Genomic DNA, 21,043 nt, shown 5'->3' on the forward strand with positions numbered 1-21,043 from the left:
TGCTGTTGAAGATGGTTAGTGGTGTTATTTCCCCAACGAAATGATTTTGAACATATGCTGAATTTGGGATTGTTAGAGGTTTTTGGTGGTGGCCATGGAGGCTGGTGGTTGTTGGAAGCAATGGCAGTGGATTCATTACTAAGAATTTTGTAGGATTAGTGATCGAGCACCATATATTAAAGAAGTAAAAACCTATATAATGTTCAGGAAACGTGAGGATCATTTCATTTGACTAATGAAGCGTAAATTGTGTGTGTTTATTTTAAACTTTTTGGGCCTGCTTCGTTTGTTGTACAGTAACGCACTGATATTTTATATTTAAACATAAAAATAATTTGGTTTTGTATTCTCTGATTTTAGCAGTTACATTACAAATTTCAAGGCATGCATGTTTTATACAGTTTTCATTGTAAATCCAACTTAGAATTGAACCTAAATCTGCAACTCTTGGATTTGCACAAATATTGTAGATTTGTAGTGAAGCAACAGTGATATAATCCAACCCAAAGGTATTTTTTTAATCCTTTTGAAAGGCTCAAAAGTTAATTTTCTTTTTGTCCTATTTTATAAATTTGGTTACTGAGAGCGCTGCCACACCATTTTACATATTTAGAAGGCCCAAAAGCAACTTGGGTTGGCTTTGATCTTGCTTGCCATTCTCAACTTCTCAACTCAATATCTGCTCACAACATCATTTTAGATCAAACTCGAATATGAAGTCAGGAAATTCTAGATATGCCTTGTTTGTGATTCATTCTTCCACTAGTGATGATTCCATAATTTATTTTCTCTTGGCAGGATCAGAATCATAGTTATAATAATATTATTGGGTTTGACCAAAATTATGGAAGTTTTTTCTTCTGAATTGAAAATAAAAAATTTTAAATTTGAAAAAGAATCGTCACAATTAATTTTATAAGAGTATTCTAATCAAGTCATGTTGAATAAAAATTTTCATTTTTAGAAGCTAAAAATCAGAATAATTTTAAAACTATTCAACTGGCAGAATATAAAACAAAAATAGGTTGTGCAAGCAGAACAACTTAGTTTTCAATAATTTTCAGGGATTGGGGATCTATGCACTGTAGAGATGCCAGCCAGCTTACGGGTCCATTGTTAAAGCTAATGAAATACCCCTTCAAACCTTTTTTAAAGAACGTGCGTCTTAGAAAACAATTTTTAAATCGCAATAAGTGAACAGGAATCATGTGTTTGGATAGCAAGAAAATTTCAACTTTTCATCAATGGCTGTACTATTTTTACCATGCGCGTATCATGTGATCTCAGAAGGCTTTCAAGGGGATGATGAACTTATCCATTTACCATTTTCAGATATGGCTGCAACCATTCTTTGTTTCTTATCCACTTCATCTTCATCTCTATTTTCCTTACCCACTTATCTTTTAAAATAAAAAAAGAAAAAATTGGAATGAACAAAAAGTGGGGTTTCCATCTTCATGGATCATTCTCCCAATTGTCACATGTTATAGGCCTTCCTCCTTAGGACACAGTTTTAAGCTCATCTTTGCCTTTATGTTGTCAACTTTCTTGTGTCACATGATGCCAATGACAAAACTTATGGATAAAAACATATGTACACTAATATTTTAGACAAAAGTTTAAAGGTTTCACATCCAAGTTTTACATTTAAAAAAAATTACATGATAAAATTAAAATAAAAAAAAAATGGTAAGCTATTGATTATTACTGAATTCCTGGACGAGTCACAATCTGAAGGCTTATTGGATTGGGCCTCTTAGTTCTGTGTGTTGATTCTTTGTAATATTACATTTTTCTTTCTTTTACTGAACAAATATCAGCGTAGATATTCATATCAATTCATAAGAATATATATTAAAAAAGAAAGTAGACTACTAATGGAAATCTTTCTATTGCATTGATGAGCAGGAAAAATTACAGAATATCCTTCAGATACAGGAATTAAAGGTCTTATCTTGTATTAGATTACATGAAATAAAGAGCCAGTAAGAGAAATCATTTTCTTGTTAAGCACGTCCTGTGTTCTTGAGGAATGAAGCACTCATGGTGATCTCTCTCAGAGGCTTATCTGTATATCTAATCATGTTATAGACCCATGCACCTGCTTGAGCACCAAGTATTGGCGACACAATATAAATCCATAGCCCCTTGTATTGACTTGATACAATTGCAGGCCCCAGGCTTCTTGCTGGGTTCATTGATGCCCCTGAAATTGCGCTGATTTGCAAAATGATATCAGCAAAACCATCAAAAGGGTATTTATTTTCATTAGTAAATAATTAACTTATATGTCATACAAGCAAACAATTCATCACTAGTCAACGATTTAGATTTTGGATAATATTGATTATTGCTTAATTTGATTACGTATTCTAAGCAAACTTGATTAGGTGGATACCCTGCAAACATCACATTTAAGAGAACCGTAGCACCAACAGCAAGTCCAGCAAGTTCACCAATCTGCATAAACATCAGCAATCACTTTTCACAATCAAAATAATTCAAATTCTAAGGAATACACTAAAAAAGTTATAATAGGTCAATAAGTTGGTAACTTAATCAGCGAGTACGGATTAGCCAAGTCTATTGGCAAGCCACATTATTCTTTATTAAGTTTTTGTATTCTAAGTCTAGAATCAATGATTAGGTGAAGAATAATAACTTACAGCTCGATTATCGGTAGCGACACCTGATATGATAAACATGAGATAGAATGTGATTATAAACTCAACTACAAAGGACTGCATATCTGATCCTGCTGGCAATGTTCCTGTGAATTGATCTTGCTTCCCAGTAAAAATTAATCGAATTGTTCCAGCAGCTAGTGTTGATCCAGTGACTTGGCATGCTATATAAGCTGGAACCTACATGACCAAACAAGAAGAGGGGAAAGGGGGAAAAAAGAATATCAATACATAACCTTCTACCGGAGCTCAGTTCAACAGCTTGATTGAATTGATTTCAACCTCATAATGCCGTTTACTTTTACACTTTGTAACACAAAGTAGATTCTATAATAATCCCAAATAAACATTTCGAAACAAATGAGTTCAAGTGCTCCAGTTGACCAGGCCTCCTGCATCCTGCATTGTCAGCTCTGGGGAGGGTCAAATGTACTTAATTAGCATTCAGAAAATGCCGAGGGGTACATGTGAACACAATTCTTATTACAAACAAGTGAGAAATTTCAATAAACAAAAATAAACCAATTTTTTTATTGCAACAATTTCTTACCCCTAAAGGTTTCCCGCAAGTGTAGTTAACCAATTTTCAACAAAGTAGATTTAGTTTGGTTTTACCTGTTTCCAGGGAAATCTCTTGCAGGTGGCAAAGGCAAGAGTGACAGCCGGGTTGAAATGGGCACCAGAGATGTGACCAACAGAGTAAACCAAGACCATCACCGCTAATCCCCAAACTATTGATATTCCTGGAAGTGTCACCACCTTGTCGTAGTTCAAATTCGCCGCCACCGATGTACATCCGGCAAATATCAAGAAGTAAGTGCCAACCATCTCAGCTATCAACTGCACATCATTCATCAACACAAAATTTCCATTTGAATTCAATTCAAAAGCAAAACTTTCAGTCTTTAATGGCTAAATAAAGCTTCATATACCCTTCAAAAAACTATTCAATTTTTCATCAAGAGGACATACAATTGGCCAGATACAATCGGTGGCAAGCAAGAAATCAAATTTTATGAAATGGGTTTGATTCAAAAGGCTTTTTTTTTTTTGGGTAAGAAAGCCGGGACCAAGAAAAGAAGAAACACTGACCTTTTGAATGAAAGGTACGGAGATGCTTGAGATTGAATCTTCTTTAGTTTTGGAGGCACAAGGAGGAGGCTTATTACCAGCTGGAGCAGGATTACAAGGATTATCATCCTTAACATCCAATACAACTCCATGCCTGCCATTAGCTACTGAGATCTCAGCCTGAGCCATACTAGTTTCTTCTTGCAAAGTAAAAGACAATCTGAGAATGAGAAGCGAGCAAATAAGGGAGGCAAAGATGTGAATAAAGAAGAAAGAAATTCCTTCTTTTCTTTTTCCCTGTGTTTGCTGTTTCTGGTTGCTTAGTTGGCTAGCTTTGTTGCCCACCAAGGGGTTACGCAAGAAACTTGGAAAAAAAACATGCTGTGGTACTATTTATAAGTGCAGAAAGATCCAAAAGAAGACAAAGAAGGTAAATTAGACTTTGTCAGAATATAAAAGGGCAGAGATCGACAATATGCACCCCTCTGTTTTTTTTTTTTATTATTGGTATTTTCTGGCATATATAATTATATAGTATATATCTTTTTCATTGGATATATCGTTGAAAAGTGTGACATTCACATATGCCTTTGTGAACATGGAAATAAATGGAAGGCTGCCTCAACCACCCACCGGAAATACAGAAATGCATGAATGCTATCCGTTAAATTCTTTCTAGGTCTTCTTCTTTGCCCTGTTGATCAATTCCCATTAATTTGTTAATATTCCTGATTTCTTTCTTTTTCTTGGAGGATTATAATATGATATTATATTTCTATAAGGTTGATTGAGACGTTTATGGAAGGAAGGAAATAAGAAGGATGAATATTAGTTTTACCATGTTAAAGCTCATTTCCAGTGAGAATAAATGAGTGATAAAGTTGGTAAGAAAGTTGGATATAATAAAACTGAATATCTAAACTATTCATAGTTAATGTACAATTTTTTTCTGAGTAACGGTATATAATCAAATTGATTCACATTTATTATGAATCTATAGAGATAATTACGTGATTTCATATTATAAATAAGTACTTTTATACTATTGTCCTTTAATTAAGTTTTATAAGAGATGTGGTGGAATCAGAATTTATTCTGGGGACTTAAATTTAAAACTTGATTTTAGCTTTGCATTATACGAATTATTTATTATTTTTATTTTAATAATATAATTTAATATAATTTTTAATATTTTATATTTTTATAATCATATTATAGAATTTTATTAATACTAAATTTTTAATTAATTATAATTTTATTTCAAGAGTTAATGAATAAATAAGTTGGTTAATATATTATTTTTTATTATTTCTTAAAATTATTTAAATATATCAATAAAAGAATAAACAAAATTTAAAAAAAAATGGATATATGCCATGTGATGATTTTTGAGGTATAATTATTAAAATTCTTATATTGTAAATATAAGACATATTTTTAAAAAATAAATGCTTAACTTTTAAAAATAATAATTCACTCTTGTTTTAATTTAATAAAAAAATTTAATTAAATATCTCGGCTCAGTCCTTCAATTAGATAGAGAATGTGAGGAGGATGTTAGTCATAGGATTAAAGTCAGATGGTTAAAATGGAGACGTGTCACGGGAGTTTTATGTGATCGCGAGATTCCCAATAAGTTGAAAGGAAAATTTTATCGTACAGCCATACGTCTAAGATAAGAGTTGCAAATATGAGAATATTAAGGTGGATGAGTGGCCATATTAGACTAGATAAAGTCCGTAATGAGAGTATTAGAGAAAAGGTAAGAGTGGTGCCAATTGAGAATAAGTTGAGAGAAGGGAGACTGAGGTGGTTTGGTCATGTGAAGCGTAGACATACGGATGCTCCAGTTAGACAAGTTGAGCACATTAGGTAAAAAAGAATAGACCTAAATTGACTTGGAGGAGAGTAATACAATATGATCTATAAGTATTATACGTTTCTGAGGATTTAACCCAAAATCGTTTAGAGTGGAGAAAGCGAATTCATATAGCCAACCCAAAATTTTTGGGATAAATGCTTGGTTGAGTTGAGTTGAGTTGAGTATATATAATATGATGATGAAGAATTTTATAATCTACGAAATTGTAAATTTAAAAATTTTAAAATTAATAAAAGGTTGTAGTAAAAATAAATTTAAATAATTATTTTTTTTTTGTATGGTATAATATTTTAGTTGTTGAAATTTAAAAATGCTTAGATTACAATTGATTTAACATGAGAGAGAGAAGGGTTATTACTCCTTATAAAGCTTTTACTTTAAAAATTAATACAAAAATATTTTTTTAGCAAATTATTTTAAAAATATTATGGACTATTTGCTTCCGCTTGTTAAAAAAATATATATTAGAGATTATTCTACAAACAAAACTTTTTATTTGATTTAATTAATAACTTATAGTTAAAATAAAATTAACATTTTGAACAAGATACTATAAATTTAAATAATTAAATAGCCTAATAAAATATACAAATTTTTGAATTTAGGAGACTAATTTAATTTTAATATACAAAATCATGTTAATTTTATTTTCATAAAATTAGGGAGGCCAATATAATTTTAAATATATAAAATTATATTAATTAATTTATTTATTTATTTATTTATTTTTTTCGTAAACCTATGGCCTCCTAGCCTCCTTGGTTATATGCTAATGACATCTTCCACTCCTTACTAAGAACCTATCAATGATATGCGGCAAATTCGTCCAGCATGCTAAGCTTTATTAGCTCTGAGGGATCCACTTTCTTTTTTTAAAGAAAATTCTAACATTAATTAATTTTTTTAATTTCATTTTCACATTCAATTGATAATGAAATAATGCTATGATAATATTTGTCATCTCTTCAGCTTTATTAAAGAAAGGAAATAAAAAAAAAAATTGTCACGACCCAACCTATGGACCGGACCGGCACTAGGACCTGGGCCAGCCTAAAGCCCCCGAGGCCCGTAGTAAGCCTAACTGTTCATTAACCCAACTCTAAGGCCCATTTGGGCCCAATTTCAAGAAACCAACCGGACAGAGTCCGGCCATAAAGTAGACCTTTCAACGGGGAGTTTTTGACTCACCCGACCTGTAAACAAAATATATCATCAATTGGGGAGCTCAGCTCACCCTCCACATACTCATATCGGCATAAAAATAAATGGGAGCTCAGCTCCCTCATCCAATCCATCAAACATGCATATAATTTTACAGGTCCACATGACAATTTATATGACAGACCCGAATCATTTAAATATTTCTAACACATGCGGAAATTCTAGGAGTAAATAAAATTACAAAACTATTGATAAACAACCTGCGAAGGAGAAAAGCAGGTTAACCACAATAAAATCCTCCTGTAGCCTGAGAAAAAAAATATTGAACAGGAGTGAGCGTTCGACTCAGAGAGTAAAATATCAATTTTAACTATAATCTCTATAACTATCTAGAACTAATACAACCTGTGAAGTGAAATGCAACAGCAACCATATTTTCACATCATAACAACAAAAAGGTAATTTGAAGCACTCACGCACCCTGTAACATCAATCATAATATATGGGAGCTGATCCCCTATACAGCTCTCTTAAATCCAACCTGGTGCCAGCGAAGAACTCAGCTCGGACTTCCACTTAATAACCAAATCGGGGTCCCAGCGAAGAACTCAAGCCGTGTCTACCCCGAAAGACCGGGTCCCAGAAGAGAATCTCAAGCCGTGTCTACCCGTCCTATCCATAGTCCACACCACATCACACGCACGCCAACGCACGCACACTGCTCCAAATTACCACAACAACATCCATGGCACGCTAACAGTTATGAATGCAACATAAATCGTGCCTAGAGTTTAACTACATAAATATTTGCATATAAGTGATGCATGGGCATGCTTGAACATATAATAATATCGAAATTACAATTAAAATTAATATTTTACTCACAGACTTGACGGCAATCACTGTGGCGGCTGGGCGGAGGAAGAAGGCTGTCCCGGCTCACCTGACAATTATATTACAATTATTTAATACAAATGACCCAATACAAATCAAGAAAAGACCCAATACGTCCTAAGTCGTGCCGAAAATCCGGCAGAGTCTCCCCTATACCTAGGATCTACCCAACCTGTAAAAGGGCTTAAAACACACTTCTATATCCACAATCCATATATCCACAACTCAATCACATCACACAGCCCCTCCTGAGCCCATCAAATCAATCATTCATCACAATATGTAAAATTTCAATTTAGTCCTTATAATTGATCATTTTTGCAAAAACTGCTCAAATAAGCTCTAAAAATTATAAAACTCGCCTCATGTCCTTAGAAATATTACTAAGCTATTGCAAAAAGAATCGTAATTTTCTAAGCTACCACGAATATTTTATGGATTTTTAATCCTATTTAAGCACTAGAAAATTATGAAAAAGCAAGGTTCGGGTTTACCTTTGCCGATTCCGACTTCGGGAACGCGCTCGGGATGCCTGACAATGGTGGGGTAGCCAAAACCTCGATCCAATTCGGAGACTTTTCCGGTAGCTGGTCTGTTTGGCCGGAAATTCACAGATCCGGACAACTGTCGAATTTCTGCGAATTGAGGATACCTACACAAAGCCCAATAATAATATATAAAAAATCAGGGGTGTTACAAAAATCATGAGTCTGTTTTTAAATTCTTTTGCTATTCAGTATCGTGCAAAGTGCCCAATGATAATTAATTAATTAATTATATATAATAGCTCATCTGATTTCATCATTTAATTCTTTCACTAACTTATCCATCTTTGTTGCTTAGTTTAGCTTGAAAAGCATATTACTTGACTGAAAGATTCAGATTTAAATTTCTATTCTCTCAATTTCTTATTAAAAAAAAAAAAATCTTATCCAACCTTATTTCTTATCAAATGAATCTTTGGACTCCTTAAAAATACCCATATGATTTTTTTTTTTAATAAGATTTAGATATTTATTAATTATTTCTATTCTATTTTTCTCAAGAAAATGAGTTGAATTTAATTTACTCCTAAAAGTTAGTTCAAAATGAAAGAGTGTCCAATACATTATTTTTATCATAAACTAATGTGGGATCTGAACACATATTTTCACACTCAAGATTGAATACTAAAGCGTAAAACACTTATATAAGGCCTAATATTAATTGAGGAGACTTTGATACCATCTTAAGAAAATGAATCAGGTCTAATTCACCATAGAACTAGCTAAAGTGAGAGAAATGCTCAAGGTCTTATAAGGGATATATTACCCTTTTTCAAACTAATGTGGAATCTTAATATTTTTGAGAGGTATCCAAACATGGCCTTGAGATTAATACCTTCTCTTAGATCATTTACTCATACATGTGCACTTAAAACAAATTCATTATGCATTACTTAACAGTCTAATGAAATCCATAATACCAGCAATTAGTTCCACCAACTCCAGAAACTAGGGAGCCCAGATTAATTTATCAACCATTTCTTTTGAATTATGAAATTCTAAAATAAATAAATTATATAAAATATTTTAATATAATAAAATAAATGATCCGCAATTGTTTAATTTCACTACACTTTAATCATTTTATTAAAATATCATACACACTAATCTTTAAATTTATTTTCCTTTTAAATAATATTATAATAAAAATAACTATTTAATTCATATTTTTAAAAAATTAATATAAAAAATGTAAATTTTGTTATGGGTATGGGCCCATGATCCAATGAAAGCACGTAAAAGTCAAATGCAAAATTTTCTTGCATGCTACAGGCCCAGGTGGCAGTGTCTGGCCCACAGTTGAAAAGGGTTTGTTGCAGTGGGAAATATCAGAAGCAGTTGACTTGGTAAATTGTGTGACCTCTTCTCAGTTCTTAATTTCATAACTGTATGGTCTATGAGTTAATGATGATATCATAGTTATGTCATTGATTACATGGTTTTTTTTATTTCATTAGATTTCAATTAGGTTTGAAATTTAAAACATTAATAACCTTTTAAATAATTTTAATATGTTAGATTAAAAGTTTATTAATTGACGTGGTTTATAAAAGCTATATCACACTTTAATTTTTACATGTTAAAATTAACTTTTTAGAAAATATTTTGACTGAATTAAAATAAATAAGTTACTTTTCTAAGTGAAATAATTGAATTTTAATTTTTCAAAAAGTTAAAAATTATTATTAATTAATCAAGTTAAATTTTAACACTTTCTAAAAATTTAAAATTTCTAAATTACATGAGCATTGTTAGACAAAATTAGGGGTGAGCAATCGGTTCAAACCGAACCGAACCAAATTAAATTATAAAAATCGAACCGTCAATTTTAGAAATCGAACCGAAATTGATGAAAAATTGAATCGAATCGAATCACATTTCGGTTCGGTTCGATTTAAACCGATCGGTTTGATTTTTGATTAATTTCTTAATTTAGACTTGATTTTCAAGTTATTTGGTCTAATTTTAATTTTGGTTTGAACCTAATAACCATTAATCAATAAAATTAAATAATTAATATATGTAAAATTAAATATAATTCATAAATTTTCCATAAAAATAAATTAATTCAAAAATCGATTCGGTTCGATTTGACTATATAAATTACTATTCGGTTCGGTTTAACTAATTTTTTTCTCTTCAAAATCGAACCGAACCAAAATAACAGAAATTTTTATAAATTAAAACCGAACAGAACCGATTAAATTTTAAAATCAAACCGATTGAACTGAATTGACTCAGTTCGATTCGATTTTTCAATTTAAACCGAATTTTGCTAATTATGATTAATAAAGTGAAAAATGACCTTCCATTAATTTATTGACTTCATTTAAAATAAAATATTTAAAAATAAAATAAAATTTCACGTAATTATACTTAATTTTTATTTTTTTTTTAAATATATTTTTATAAATTTAAAAAATTAAATAAAAATAAAAATTAATTAAATTAAATTCTTGCAAACGTTCAAACTGAGACATAGATAGAATTAATGAAAAATTTCTACAGTCATATTTAAAGAATGATTAGGATATGATGGCCGGAGATTGAGGATGGCATTAACTATTGGTGGTATTTTTCTCCTCTTGTTGCTGCAAAAGTCTCTCAATTGTCAATCGACGTAGACAATGTTTCAATGAGAAAAGACAGGGTTTTGAAATTGGCTGAGTTTTGAAAATTCAGAGAAAACAAATCAACCGATTGAGAGTAGCCACTGGGCTGATTATAATTTTAATTTGATTTGATTTGATTTTGCCCATTTAAATTCTAATATTCATATTTGCTCTTAATTTTTTCCAATTCCTTTTTTTTTTTTTTTGATTCTTTGTTCCTTTATATGAATGTGCATGCAAATTCTAATCTCCCAACTCCCTATTTGACCAAGTTGCTTTGAGGAGTTGTTAGTTGATTAGTCAAAGGCAAATCTTTAATAAAGAAGAGTCGCCATTACTTTTTTTTTTTCCTATTTTTGATGGAAATTTACCTCTAGCCTCAATGGTCATGGAGCTTTTGGACTATATTGCCAAAGCATGTGTTAGTTGTCGGATTTTACCATTTCTTCATGGAATCTCTCTACCATTTCTTTATGGAATCTCTCTATCCACGTTGGTTTTGCACTTGCTAATTATATATGAAACACTAGTTTGTATACACTCCACACATAAGTCCCCCATCTTTAATTAAAGAATTACTAGAAACCTTTTTGTTGAAAAATGCTATCTCTGCCTTCTACTTTTGTACCCTTTTGCTCTTTGATTCCTTACTTTAGTTGATGATTCACTACGTTTTCTTGAGTTGATAAAATCATGGAAAACTATATCAGAAAAAGTTGATTTTTTTTTTTTTTTTGTCTTTTTTGCTGAAAAATTGATTCATTAAATGGGTTTAAAACACAATTACAACCTGAGGGCCTAAAAATTCCTGCCCCAACACCAAGCAGCATACAGAACAAAAAGGGCCGAAAAGGCTGGCAACACAATCAAGGCCCAAGGTCCACACAAGAAAACCCTGGCAAACAATTCTAGGGAGAAGTCTCCCTTCACTGGACCGTCTAGCAACCAAGCATCGAGGGGAAGAACGACCAAAGGAGTTTTTCCAAGCACACCGAGAAAGCATGAACAACAGCAAAGAACCTGTCTTCCAAAGCCGGCTAAGGGCTCCAAATCTCCAGCTTAGCAGTTATCCGGTGATCTGCGAGTGTAATGGTTGCTAGACTCTAGGTATGAACGGACCCATTTTACTTAGCAGGAACCTTATAATTCTATGTTGAGCTCAACATGAACGAAAAAGAAATGGCTCAAGGCCCCAGTAGGTCGGTTCATGCGCTGCATGGTTGCAAAGTGGAATTGAAAAACAGGACTTTAGTAAGTTTAAAATACAGTTGAAGCCAGCTGGAGGTACTGTGTTCTACATCTAACGGACGCTTTCTAAATTTTACCCAAAACCTACAATTACCGACGAAAGAAAAACCACCATCCTTTTATCAACTTTAACCTTTTAACTGCTCTTGCTTCGCTCTGTGCCATTGTTAAACTTCTACTTTCTAAACAATCATTTTTCTTTTAATTGCTCCCTCTCTTGCTTAGGCTCCGAACCATTTCATTACCGTTGCACCGAACCAAAATTTAAAATCCACCCTCACACCCCTATTCATTTCCATTCTCTCTCACACACAAACCCAAAATCAATCTCTGTCTGTCTCTCTCTCTCTGTGTTTTCTGTAGAACGCTAGAAATGGTTAGCAGGGTCCTCAAGAAAAGCCCAAAAAAGTCCATTAGAGATCTCCGGGGCAGTCATCGCCATCAACGGAAGAAATATCCTATTAAGATCGAGGCGGTTGCTGCCTCCTCTGCCATCTTCGCACCCATCAACAAAACTATCTATTCATGCAAGAGCCGCCTTGCCAAGATCTTCTCCAAATTTGCACGCATTAGCACCCTCAATAGCCGCTACAAAGGCTACAAAATCTTGAAGAAGGGACTGAAGGACCACAGAAAAGAACTTCAACAAGAATACGGCCTTAAAAAATATAACATTTACCGAGCGCTTTCCTTTAGCAAATGCTTACCGCCCTTGATTTCGCGAACTAAGAGGACTGTCTTTCTTGATCTTGATGAGACCTTGGTGCATTCCAAAGCAGACCCACCACCGCAAGTGTTTGATTTCATAGTGAGGCCAAATATTGATGGAGAATTCATGAATTTTTATGTGTTGAAGCGACCGGGAGTTGATGCTTTCTTGGAGGCACTGGCTGCAAAGTACGAGTTGGTGGTGTTCACTGCCGGATTAAAAGAATATGCATCGCTGGTTCTCACCAAGCTAGACGTGAAGGGGTTAATTTCACACCGGCTATATAGGGATTCGTGCAAGGAAATTGATGGGAAGTTTGTTAAGGACTTGTCTGAGGTGGGGAGGGACTTGAATAGGGTAGTGATTGTTGATGACAATCCTAACTGCTACATTTTCCACCCGGAAAATGCAGTTCCAGTGAGGCCTTTCATTGATGATTTTGGTGATAGGGAGTTAGGGAAGTTGGTTAAGTTTTTTGAGGGGTGTGATCGTTTTAAGGATATGAGAGATGCTGTGAAGCAATATCTTTGTGAAGGGATGATACGAAGATGAAAGTGTCAATGTAGTTTAATTGTTTTTCTACTGTATTTTTTCAGGTTTCTTGACCATGAAATGACTGAGTTGAACAAAAAAAAATTGTTCAATCCCAAATGAAAGAAGAAACTCAGACGAAAATAACATTTCTTCTTTTACTTCTAATTCAGTTCATCCTTGATTATTTCTTGTGTTTGGTTAAGATTAAGATTTTTACAGGCAGCGCTAGCAAGTTGTCAATCTCCCATTAGGCTTTGCTCCTGAAGTTCCCTGGGATATAACCAGGCTTTTGCCTCTCATTAAGACATAATTTTGCACCTGTCTATAATTTGCTTGAGGAAAGAATCAGATTTGCATTTTTCTTTGTTACAAGTCCTTAAAAGCGCAAGTTTTGCTGGAAAGATTACTCTCCGCGTCTAGTTCTTGAGGGTCATTTTCTTGCTCAAGTTCAAGCAATCTTATTTTCGGATATCATACATGTAAAATTTTGCAATTTTGTTAAGATATTTTTATCCCTTCAAATTAAAAGGTCACTACTACAGATTTACCCCTTTTTTTCTGTGGAAAGTGTTTCCATGGACGCTAAGAATTTAGTGTTTAGGATCTAAAAAATCTATATATAAAGAGTAGAAAACAGAAAATTAAGAAAGGAAAATATTTGAAAGTGGCATTCCTCGCATGGTAAATGGGAATTATTCAATTGGTCAGGTAACAACACATACGACATGAAAAGGAGGACAACCAGTAAATAGTCAAGATTTTTTTGAACTTTTTGGGATACTTTCCCAAGCCATAACCATTAGTAAATTGATTTTGGTACATGATGAGAAATAGTATATTTCACGTACTAAAGTCGTTGACTACATTTCAGAAAGGATGCAACTAGTTTATTACCAAGTCATATTGGCAATCAGAAGGTCCTTAGGACTACTGTAATTTAAGAGATTGTCGAGCATCAACTTCCAATTTCAGTAAACTGTTTCCTTTTAACAATTTTTGTTTTTACCTACCAATGGTGTGCAATGAGTTGTTTCCATTCTCAAATAACAGCAAGATCATATTTAGAATTATCCTGATTTGTTCGCCAAACCGATGATGAGGCAGAAACATTCAAAAGGGTGCAGTCTGCAGAATACTTGCGAATTGAAAACATCCAGAATTTTCAATTCCGACTCAAGAAAAGGGTTCCAAAGCATAAATATATGCATCTTTCTTATACCCCCAAAATGAATGGCCTTCTGAAAAACCAGTAAGCTCAACAACTTGTGAGTGTACTGATTCTTCTTATTTCCTCTCCACCAGTTTCACACTGCCTTCCTAAAAATCAGAAGCATTATTCTCTTAAACAGACAAGCATAAAAAACAAAAGGTTCATTATGCTTAGTTAATTAAATCAGACAGCACCAAGCAGATGAATTAACAAATATTCAATACCAAACAAACTGTAAATATAATCTAGAAGATTTCCCTATGCACCAAGGATATGTAATTGGCAAACTCCAAAACTTCAATGTATTCACTGCCAATAACTTGGAACTTAAGTCTTCATTAAAAAAAAAAAAATAAAAAAAAATTGAAACTTAACTCCAAGCCTAAATCCATGTAAACTTAAGGCAATTTCCATTCCATTCCACCCATTTAACCTATAAAGTAACTTCCATACTGGCAGTGCCTAAATGTTTAACCATCAGTTCCCATTTAGCAGTATATAGCACCAAGAGAGAAACCAGTATCATCATAATTGTCCATAATTGAAATCAATGCCAGTTCATCAATTTCACATTAATCACAGCTACAATTTTCATAGAGATAAAGAGAGCAGAAGCAGCACAAATACAGAAACTCAACCAAGCACCAATCCAGAAAATATCATCATCAATATGATATACAAGGAAAGCAAGAAAGCTAAGCAAAAGGCATTGCTGCACTTAGCTTTAGAAGCTTTCATGTGGCAGGACATTCGCATAATTGGCGTGCTTAGGAGTCACACGGTTGCTTCGCTTAAAGAAACATGTTATGAGCGGATTAAGATTCAGTCAATTCACTCAAAGCTTTTCAGGCTCATAAAATGCGATGTTCAACTAAAACATAAGGATTCCTTCATTAAGCAACAGTTCTCTCTCCTTAGATCCAAACCCCAACTAATATCTATTTCCTACACATTTGCTATGAAGAAGAAATGCAGGAGAGTAAATTATGGCTGCCACGGGATCAACATAGGTTCAAAAAATCATAATAATAATATAAAAAAACACTGTTTGATGTTGATAAACAAGAACAAAATCAACATGAGCAAGAATTTCTTTACTGGAATTGCCAATCCTTCTAATCTCTGGAACTACAGAGAAACCCAATTCATTGAGCAGCAGCAACAACAAGAAGAATCTTTCCAATTTCATACCCATACCAAAATTACATAAAATTCTGTTCCAGAACTAGCAAAATATAGAAAAATGAGAAAGAAATCGAGAGGAGCTTAATGTAAATAGTAGGAAATCAATCACAAACGAAGACCTGTTGAGGCAGCCTCCAAGCCTCAGCCTTGCTAAAGCACATGTCATCAAGTGCGTCACTCTTACACCACCGGCAATTGGGGTTTTGAGAACAGAGAGGTCCCGACACCATCTCACTGCAATTAGGGATCTGCTGTCGGGGGTCTCTACGTGCAGCAAACAGGGCGCGATGCGAAGGAATCGGTAATGGGTATTTGCTAGTTGTGACGTAAGAACACGATGATTGCAATAGAGTTGCAAGGAAGATAAGGAGGATGGGGAAAAAGATGATGGTAGAGTGGATTGCTACCATTGTTGAGACATAAAAAAATGGTAACTTCGATTTGGATTGGACTAAATTAGACTTTCCAATTCAAGCTAAATCTGGGGTAGGAGACACTTTGCAGTCTCTTTCGGTCAGAGATTGAATTGGTTCCCTTCTCCTTTCAATCAAAGAGGCAGTAGATGATAAGCTGCTGCGGTTGCTCTAGAACTGGCGGATGCACAAATTTAATAATATATTAAAACAATTTTATGCAAAACTTTGTTTAAAACCTTTTTATAGGATTTTTTTTTATCCATGAAGCTCATAAATTTATTTAATATTTAAAACCAGACGAGAAATTTATCTTATTTTTTATTGAATTAAATTATATTTTTAAATTTAAAATAAATTTATTATAATTTTAAATTCATTGAAAATTAATCTTTATTATTAAATAAGGAAGATTAAGCCACATTAAAAAAAAAAAAAAGAAAATGAGATAGGATTGGTAATTTGGTATCATTAGGTAAATCTTAAAAGAGAGAAATATCATCAAAATATGATTTTATGGGATTTTCAATTTAAGTTAGATTTTATGGATTGAGATTTCATATATTTATATATTTTTTTATAATTAATATATTTAATATTTTTATTATTAAAAAAAATGGTGCTTTAAATTTTGTTTTCCTAATTTTCTGAAAAAACATAAAATCATAGTAGTTTTGTTTGTTATTCAACTGTTAAACAAAGATAGATATAATCAACACGAAAGCTCCCATAGCCCAAAGAAGACGCCTTTACAACCCTAGTTCCCTTCATCAACTCAATCATTACTCCCTTCTTCCCTATCCTTCCTTAATCCCTGTTCTCTGTGTCTCTGCCTTCTTATCTTCAAATTTCTCATCACAATTTCCCTTTTTTTTAATTGCCTTTTTCTTTTGTTATATGCCGAATTTTGCTTCTTCCCTTGCACGATATGGAGGGTAATTCTCTAAATTTCGAACCTCATCTTGAAGTTGAAGGAATTGGGAATTTGGAGACTAGGGTTTCCAATTCTCTTCCGGTAATTCTTTACCCTCTGCTAGTTGATTAAGTTTTGAATTGAATGTTTATTTTCTTTGTTTCGCTTGCTTTTGCGTTAATGGTTTGATTTGAATGATTTCAGGGTTTTGTTTTCTCTATGGTGAGAGGTCTTGTTAATTTATCGGTTATGTCAAATTTGGATTTTTTTTTTTTAATTTATTATTTTGAGCTTATTATCGCTGTGAAAGCAATTTTAGACCTCTGTGATTTTCTGTGATTAACTTTTTTATTTAGTTCTGTGATTTTCTGATTTGAAACCTCAATGATTTTTCAAATTTGTGACTCGTTAGCTTGAATAAAGAAAATGGAGTATTTATCCGTCAAAACGTGAAATTTAATTAGAATGTTTCCTCGTATTTGCTTTATATATGCAATTGGAACCATGAGAGCCATTTCTATATCCTTTACACTTACTGGTGTCTCTATATATCTTAAAATAACACCACGCCTTTACTTAAACTATCTACCAAAATTCTTGTACACTATCTACTAAAATTCTTGTACTCAATCAAATTCACTAACAATGCCATCGCTGACTTCACCAGTGCCAAGCACTAGCATATAAATGCTGTTCATTTACTTGGAAGTCAGAAACTAGAACAATGCTTCCTAATAATGGGAAAGATGAAAAGAAGGAGATTTGCTATGATATGTTGTTATCTCCTCCTTGCAATTATAAATGTCCCTTTGTTCATTTTTTTTAATTGATGGTTTGCTGCATTTTTATTCTAATAGCAGGATAATGGGGGACTTGAAAGTTCTACAGATTTCTATAATTCTGCAGCCACCACTGGATTAGGGACCCATAGAATTCTTACCTCTGGAGAAAATGATCCCAGGAATAATGAGAAGAACGAAACAAAAACCAGTGAGCAAAAGGTAGGGAAGTACTTCTTTTATGATTCACCCCTTTCTGAAGAAACTGGGGTTTGGATACCTGTTTCTGTTCCACCCATGTTGGGAAATGATCATGAAGAGTGGAGCAGAGGTTTTCATTCAAATGGTGGTTATTTTCCTGATGGTGACATGGGATGGAACCATTACCTTGGAGAAGAGAAGGATTTAACCATGTGGGATGTGATAGTGGAAATGTTACTTGCAGCTCGTGGAAAAGTGAGCGCTATTGCTTCAGGTGATATTCGTAGTTGCAATTTTTCATGGATATCAAGCCGTCTATTAGAGCAAGCTTGGCAAGAGATGGCTCAAACTCTCACGGAAGCCAATTTTGGGAATGCAAGGGAGATTCTTGAAGCAGAGCCTCCAAGATGGTTGGCTGATAGTACTGCCTCTGCTTGCATGCTGTGTGGTGTGCGGTTTCATCCAATCATGTGCTCCAGGCATCATTGCAGGTTTTGTGGAGGAATATTTTGTGGCGAGTGCTCTAAAGGTAGGAGTTTGTTGCCAGTGAAGTTTCGTATTGCAGATCCTCAGCGTGTCTGTGATGTATGTTGTGTGCGGCTTCAGACTGTCCAGCCATACCTGATGGACCAAGTAAGCCATGCTGCCCAGTTGCCTACCCATGACTTGACAGACCTTAGTACTTTGAGATCCTGGGTTAATTTTCCATGGGGACAATCCATGGAATATGAGATTTATAAGGCAGCAAATACAATTCAGGGTTATAACAAGGTAAGACTTCGGATGTCACCCATTTTTTAAATCTCTCTCTCTCTCTCTCTCTTTCTCTTTCTCTCTCATTTCTGTTGCTTAACAAACTCTATTGAAGTCATTAATTGAATAGACTATAAGTTAAGGTTTTCCACTACACACTCTTGTTCAATTGGAATTCAATCAAGATAGGCTATTGTTTGGGAACTGCTTGTGTTAGCCTTGAGAATCTTCCTTTTCTCCTCTTTTATTATACATAAAGAGGCAGGGAAAATGATAAAAGGAAGTGAGGTACAGGAGATGTGTGTAGCCAAAGAACTTTCATGCAATAACTATGGTATCTTTCTTGAATTCTGACTTGATGTATTTCCATTGCCAGGCAGTTTGTCTAAAACCTGAGAAATCAATTCCAGATGCCATTCTACGACAAGCAAAAGGCCTTGCAATAATCACAGTTGTGAAAGTTGGAGTGATGGTTACATATAATGTTGGAACTGGGCTTGTAGTCGCTCGAAGAGAAGATGGCTCATGGTCTCCGCCCTCTGCTGTATCTTCATTTGGCATGGGTTGGGGAGCACAGGTTATAAGCATCTCTTTAACTTCGGTTACAACATGCAAACTGTGTAAAATGTAATTGAAAATTGAAACCATTTTATCGCATTTATCACCGTTATACTATTGTTTGAGAGTAAGTTTTTGGAGGTAAGGTATGGGTTTCTAAAGTAATAGGTACATGAGTATGTTGTTTGAAAGCAAGAATTTTTAGGGAGATTAAGGTTTTTAGATGTTTCAAAACATCCAAAGCTCCCAATTTTTCAACCAATCAAATTAGTGGTTGGAGAGGTTTTGATACCTTACCTTAAAAAGCCTCCATACCCTCCTCCCAAGCAGAGTTTTAATTGTTGAAATTTTTTGGCTTTTCCATGTTTCTAGATTCCAATCAATAGATGAATATGATTAATATTTATTTTTTTGCTCAGATCTTGGCATTTTTTGGGCACTTTAGTTAATGTATATGTCATGCGTTGATACACATTCTGAGAATTTTCTCAGGTTTGATTTAGTTTCCAATTATTTGTATCTGAGAGTGCATGATGTTTTTAAATCTCAGCTCAATGAAGTCTTGATTGTATCTTCTAATATGATTTTTTGTTTTTTGTATATTTAGGAATTTTTTTAGGAGGGTGTGTGTTTCTATTAATAATGGGTTGATCTGTGTGCAGGCTGGAGGCGAATTGACAGATTTCATAATTGTGTTGAGAACAAATGATGCTGTCAAGACTTTTTGCGGCAATGCACATGTTTCAATGGGTGCTGGTTTGAGTGCAGCAGTTGGTGTCATTGGACGGGCAGTTGAAGCTGATTTGAGGGCTGGTGATGGTGGGTATGCTGCTTGTTATACGTACAGCTGCAGTAAAGGTATTTGCAAATATCTCAGTTAATATTTTGTTGATTAAAAGCGTCATATTTTTTAACTTCCAGATGTAATGATACTTAACCTGGTCTTTTGTTTTCAATTTCAGTCACATCTATTTTGCATGCTTCACTAGCTTTTTATGGAAGAGAGCATAAAACCTTACATGTTCACCTTTGTTTTTCCGTTTAAACACTCCCCTCTTCCCCCCCAACCAACCACCACCCCCCCCCCCTCCCCTTCCCTCTCTCTCTCTCTCTCTCTCTCCCCCCTTTATATAAGTTAATTTTGCGGCTCATGTAAATGCCTCCCTTTTTTTTTTGCCTTTGAATCTCATTTCACACAGTGATATTGTTTCTTAAAGCTTACTTGTCAATTGCTGTATGTGCAGGAGCATTTGTTGGATGTTCACTTGAAGGGAGTATTGTCACCACACGTGCGAAAGAGAATTCCAGATTTTATGGAAGCCAGTCAATAAGTGCATCAGATATACTTCTTGGCTCATTACCAAGGCCACCTGCTGCAGCAATTCTTTATCGTGCACTTGCAGACCTATCTCAGAAGCTTGAGAGGTGATTTATTTGGGTTCAGTATCAGTCCCACGTATCAATTATTTGTACATTTACTTGTAAGGTTTCTTCACAACCATTCTTTGCCCAAGTGTAGCAGTTGATAATGTGCTGTACAAAATGGTTCATAATGGGAGCTATCTGCCACTAGTTTTTCTCCAGAAGGAAGAAGAAAAAGATACTATAAATGAACAACCACGGAGATTTCTGAAATGTAAATACGATACTTCAATTTAAAATTATTCCAAGGCAAGAAAAATTAGAGAGAA

At 33.9% G+C, this 21,043-nt stretch overlaps 4 protein-coding genes across 7 annotated transcripts; 2 read left to right on the plus strand and 2 right to left on the minus strand.

Annotated features, from left to right (window-relative positions):
- Positions 1-1,867: 1,867 nt before the first annotated feature.
- On the minus strand, positions 1,868-4,255 carry LOC110649365 (aquaporin NIP1-2). The gene is made up of 5 exons (XM_058141260.1): positions 3,777-4,255; positions 3,300-3,524; positions 2,667-2,864; positions 2,399-2,460; positions 1,868-2,217 (listed from the first exon to the last, which is right to left on the minus strand). Exons 1-5 carry the CDS (start codon positions 3,942-3,944, stop codon positions 2,007-2,009), a joined length of 864 nt encoding a protein of 287 aa, XP_057997243.1. The 5' UTR covers positions 3,945-4,255; the 3' UTR covers positions 1,868-2,006.
- Positions 4,256-12,255: 8,000 nt separating this feature from the next.
- On the plus strand, positions 12,256-13,524 carry LOC110648808 (uncharacterized). The gene has a single exon (XM_021803167.2). The coding sequence runs from the start codon at positions 12,471-12,473 to the stop codon at positions 13,356-13,358; it is 888 nt and encodes a 295-aa protein (XP_021658859.1). The 5' UTR covers positions 12,256-12,470; the 3' UTR covers positions 13,359-13,524.
- Positions 13,525-14,087: 563 nt separating this feature from the next.
- Positions 14,088-16,405, minus strand: LOC110649376 (uncharacterized). 3 transcript variants are annotated; one of them, XM_021803920.2, is made up of 2 exons: positions 15,855-16,405; positions 14,088-14,649 (listed from the first exon to the last, which is right to left on the minus strand). In XM_021803920.2, exons 1-2 carry the CDS (start codon positions 16,143-16,145, stop codon positions 14,596-14,598), a joined length of 345 nt encoding a protein of 114 aa, XP_021659612.2. In that variant the 5' UTR covers positions 16,146-16,405; the 3' UTR covers positions 14,088-14,595. The 3 variants fall into 3 exon arrangements, with proteins under 3 accessions (XP_021659612.2, XP_021659620.2, XP_057996995.1); XM_021803928.2 differs by having other exon boundaries at positions 14,088-14,657; positions 15,855-16,403; XM_058141012.1 differs by having other exon boundaries at positions 14,088-14,653; positions 15,855-16,402.
- A 372-nt stretch (positions 16,406-16,777) lies between these two features.
- Positions 16,778-21,043, plus strand: LOC110649389 (uncharacterized). Of its 2 annotated transcripts, XM_058140321.1 has the most exons (6): positions 16,783-17,163; positions 17,919-18,812; positions 19,171-19,371; positions 20,015-20,210; positions 20,597-20,777; positions 20,875-21,043. In XM_058140321.1, exons 1-6 carry the CDS (start codon positions 17,077-17,079, stop codon positions 20,876-20,878), a joined length of 1,563 nt encoding a protein of 520 aa, XP_057996304.1. In that variant the 5' UTR covers positions 16,783-17,076; the 3' UTR covers positions 20,879-21,043. The 2 variants fall into 2 exon arrangements, with proteins under 2 accessions (XP_057996305.1, XP_057996304.1); XM_058140322.1 differs by having other exon boundaries at positions 16,778-17,163; positions 17,922-18,812; positions 20,597-21,043.

Source organism: Hevea brasiliensis, chromosome 18, assembly GCF_030052815.1.
Source record: "Hevea brasiliensis isolate MT/VB/25A 57/8 chromosome 18, ASM3005281v1, whole genome shotgun sequence".
NCBI classification, from domain to species: domain Eukaryota; kingdom Viridiplantae; phylum Streptophyta; class Magnoliopsida; order Malpighiales; family Euphorbiaceae; genus Hevea; species Hevea brasiliensis.

What these genes read in the sequence shown, in the direction of transcription:
- LOC110649365 (XM_058141260.1), bottom strand. Translation starts at nt 3,944, where the DNA reads ATGGCTCAGGCTGAGATCTCAGTAGCTAATGGCAGGCATGGAGTTGTA. An exon ending in CCGTACCTTTCATTCAAAAG is followed by an intron (nt 3,525 to 3,776) that starts GTCAGTGTTTCT and finishes AATGATGTGCAG; the next exon opens with TTGATAGCTGAGATGGTTGG. An exon ending in TTAAATGTGATGTTTGCAGG is followed by an intron (nt 2,218 to 2,398) that starts GTATCCACCTAA and finishes TTTGCAAATCAG; the next exon opens with CGCAATTTCAGGGGCATCAA.
- LOC110648808 (XM_021803167.2), top strand. Translation starts at nt 12,471, where the DNA reads ATGGTTAGCAGGGTCCTCAAGAAAAGCCCAAAAAAGTCCATTAGAGAT.
- LOC110649376 (XM_021803920.2), bottom strand. Translation starts at nt 16,145, where the DNA reads ATGGTAGCAATCCACTCTACCATCATCTTTTTCCCCATCCTCCTTATC. An exon ending in CTTGGAGGCTGCCTCAACAG is followed by an intron (nt 14,650 to 15,854) that starts GTCTTCGTTTGT and finishes TTAGGAAGGCAG; the next exon opens with TGTGAAACTGGTGGAGAGGA.
- LOC110649389 (XM_058140321.1), top strand. Translation starts at nt 17,077, where the DNA reads ATGGAGGGTAATTCTCTAAATTTCGAACCTCATCTTGAAGTTGAAGGA. An exon ending in GGGTTTCCAATTCTCTTCCG is followed by an intron (nt 17,164 to 17,918) that starts GTAATTCTTTAC and finishes TTATTCTAATAG; the next exon opens with CAGGATAATGGGGGACTTGA. An exon ending in TACGTACAGCTGCAGTAAAG is followed by an intron (nt 20,211 to 20,596) that starts GTATTTGCAAAT and finishes CTGTATGTGCAG; the next exon opens with GAGCATTTGTTGGATGTTCA.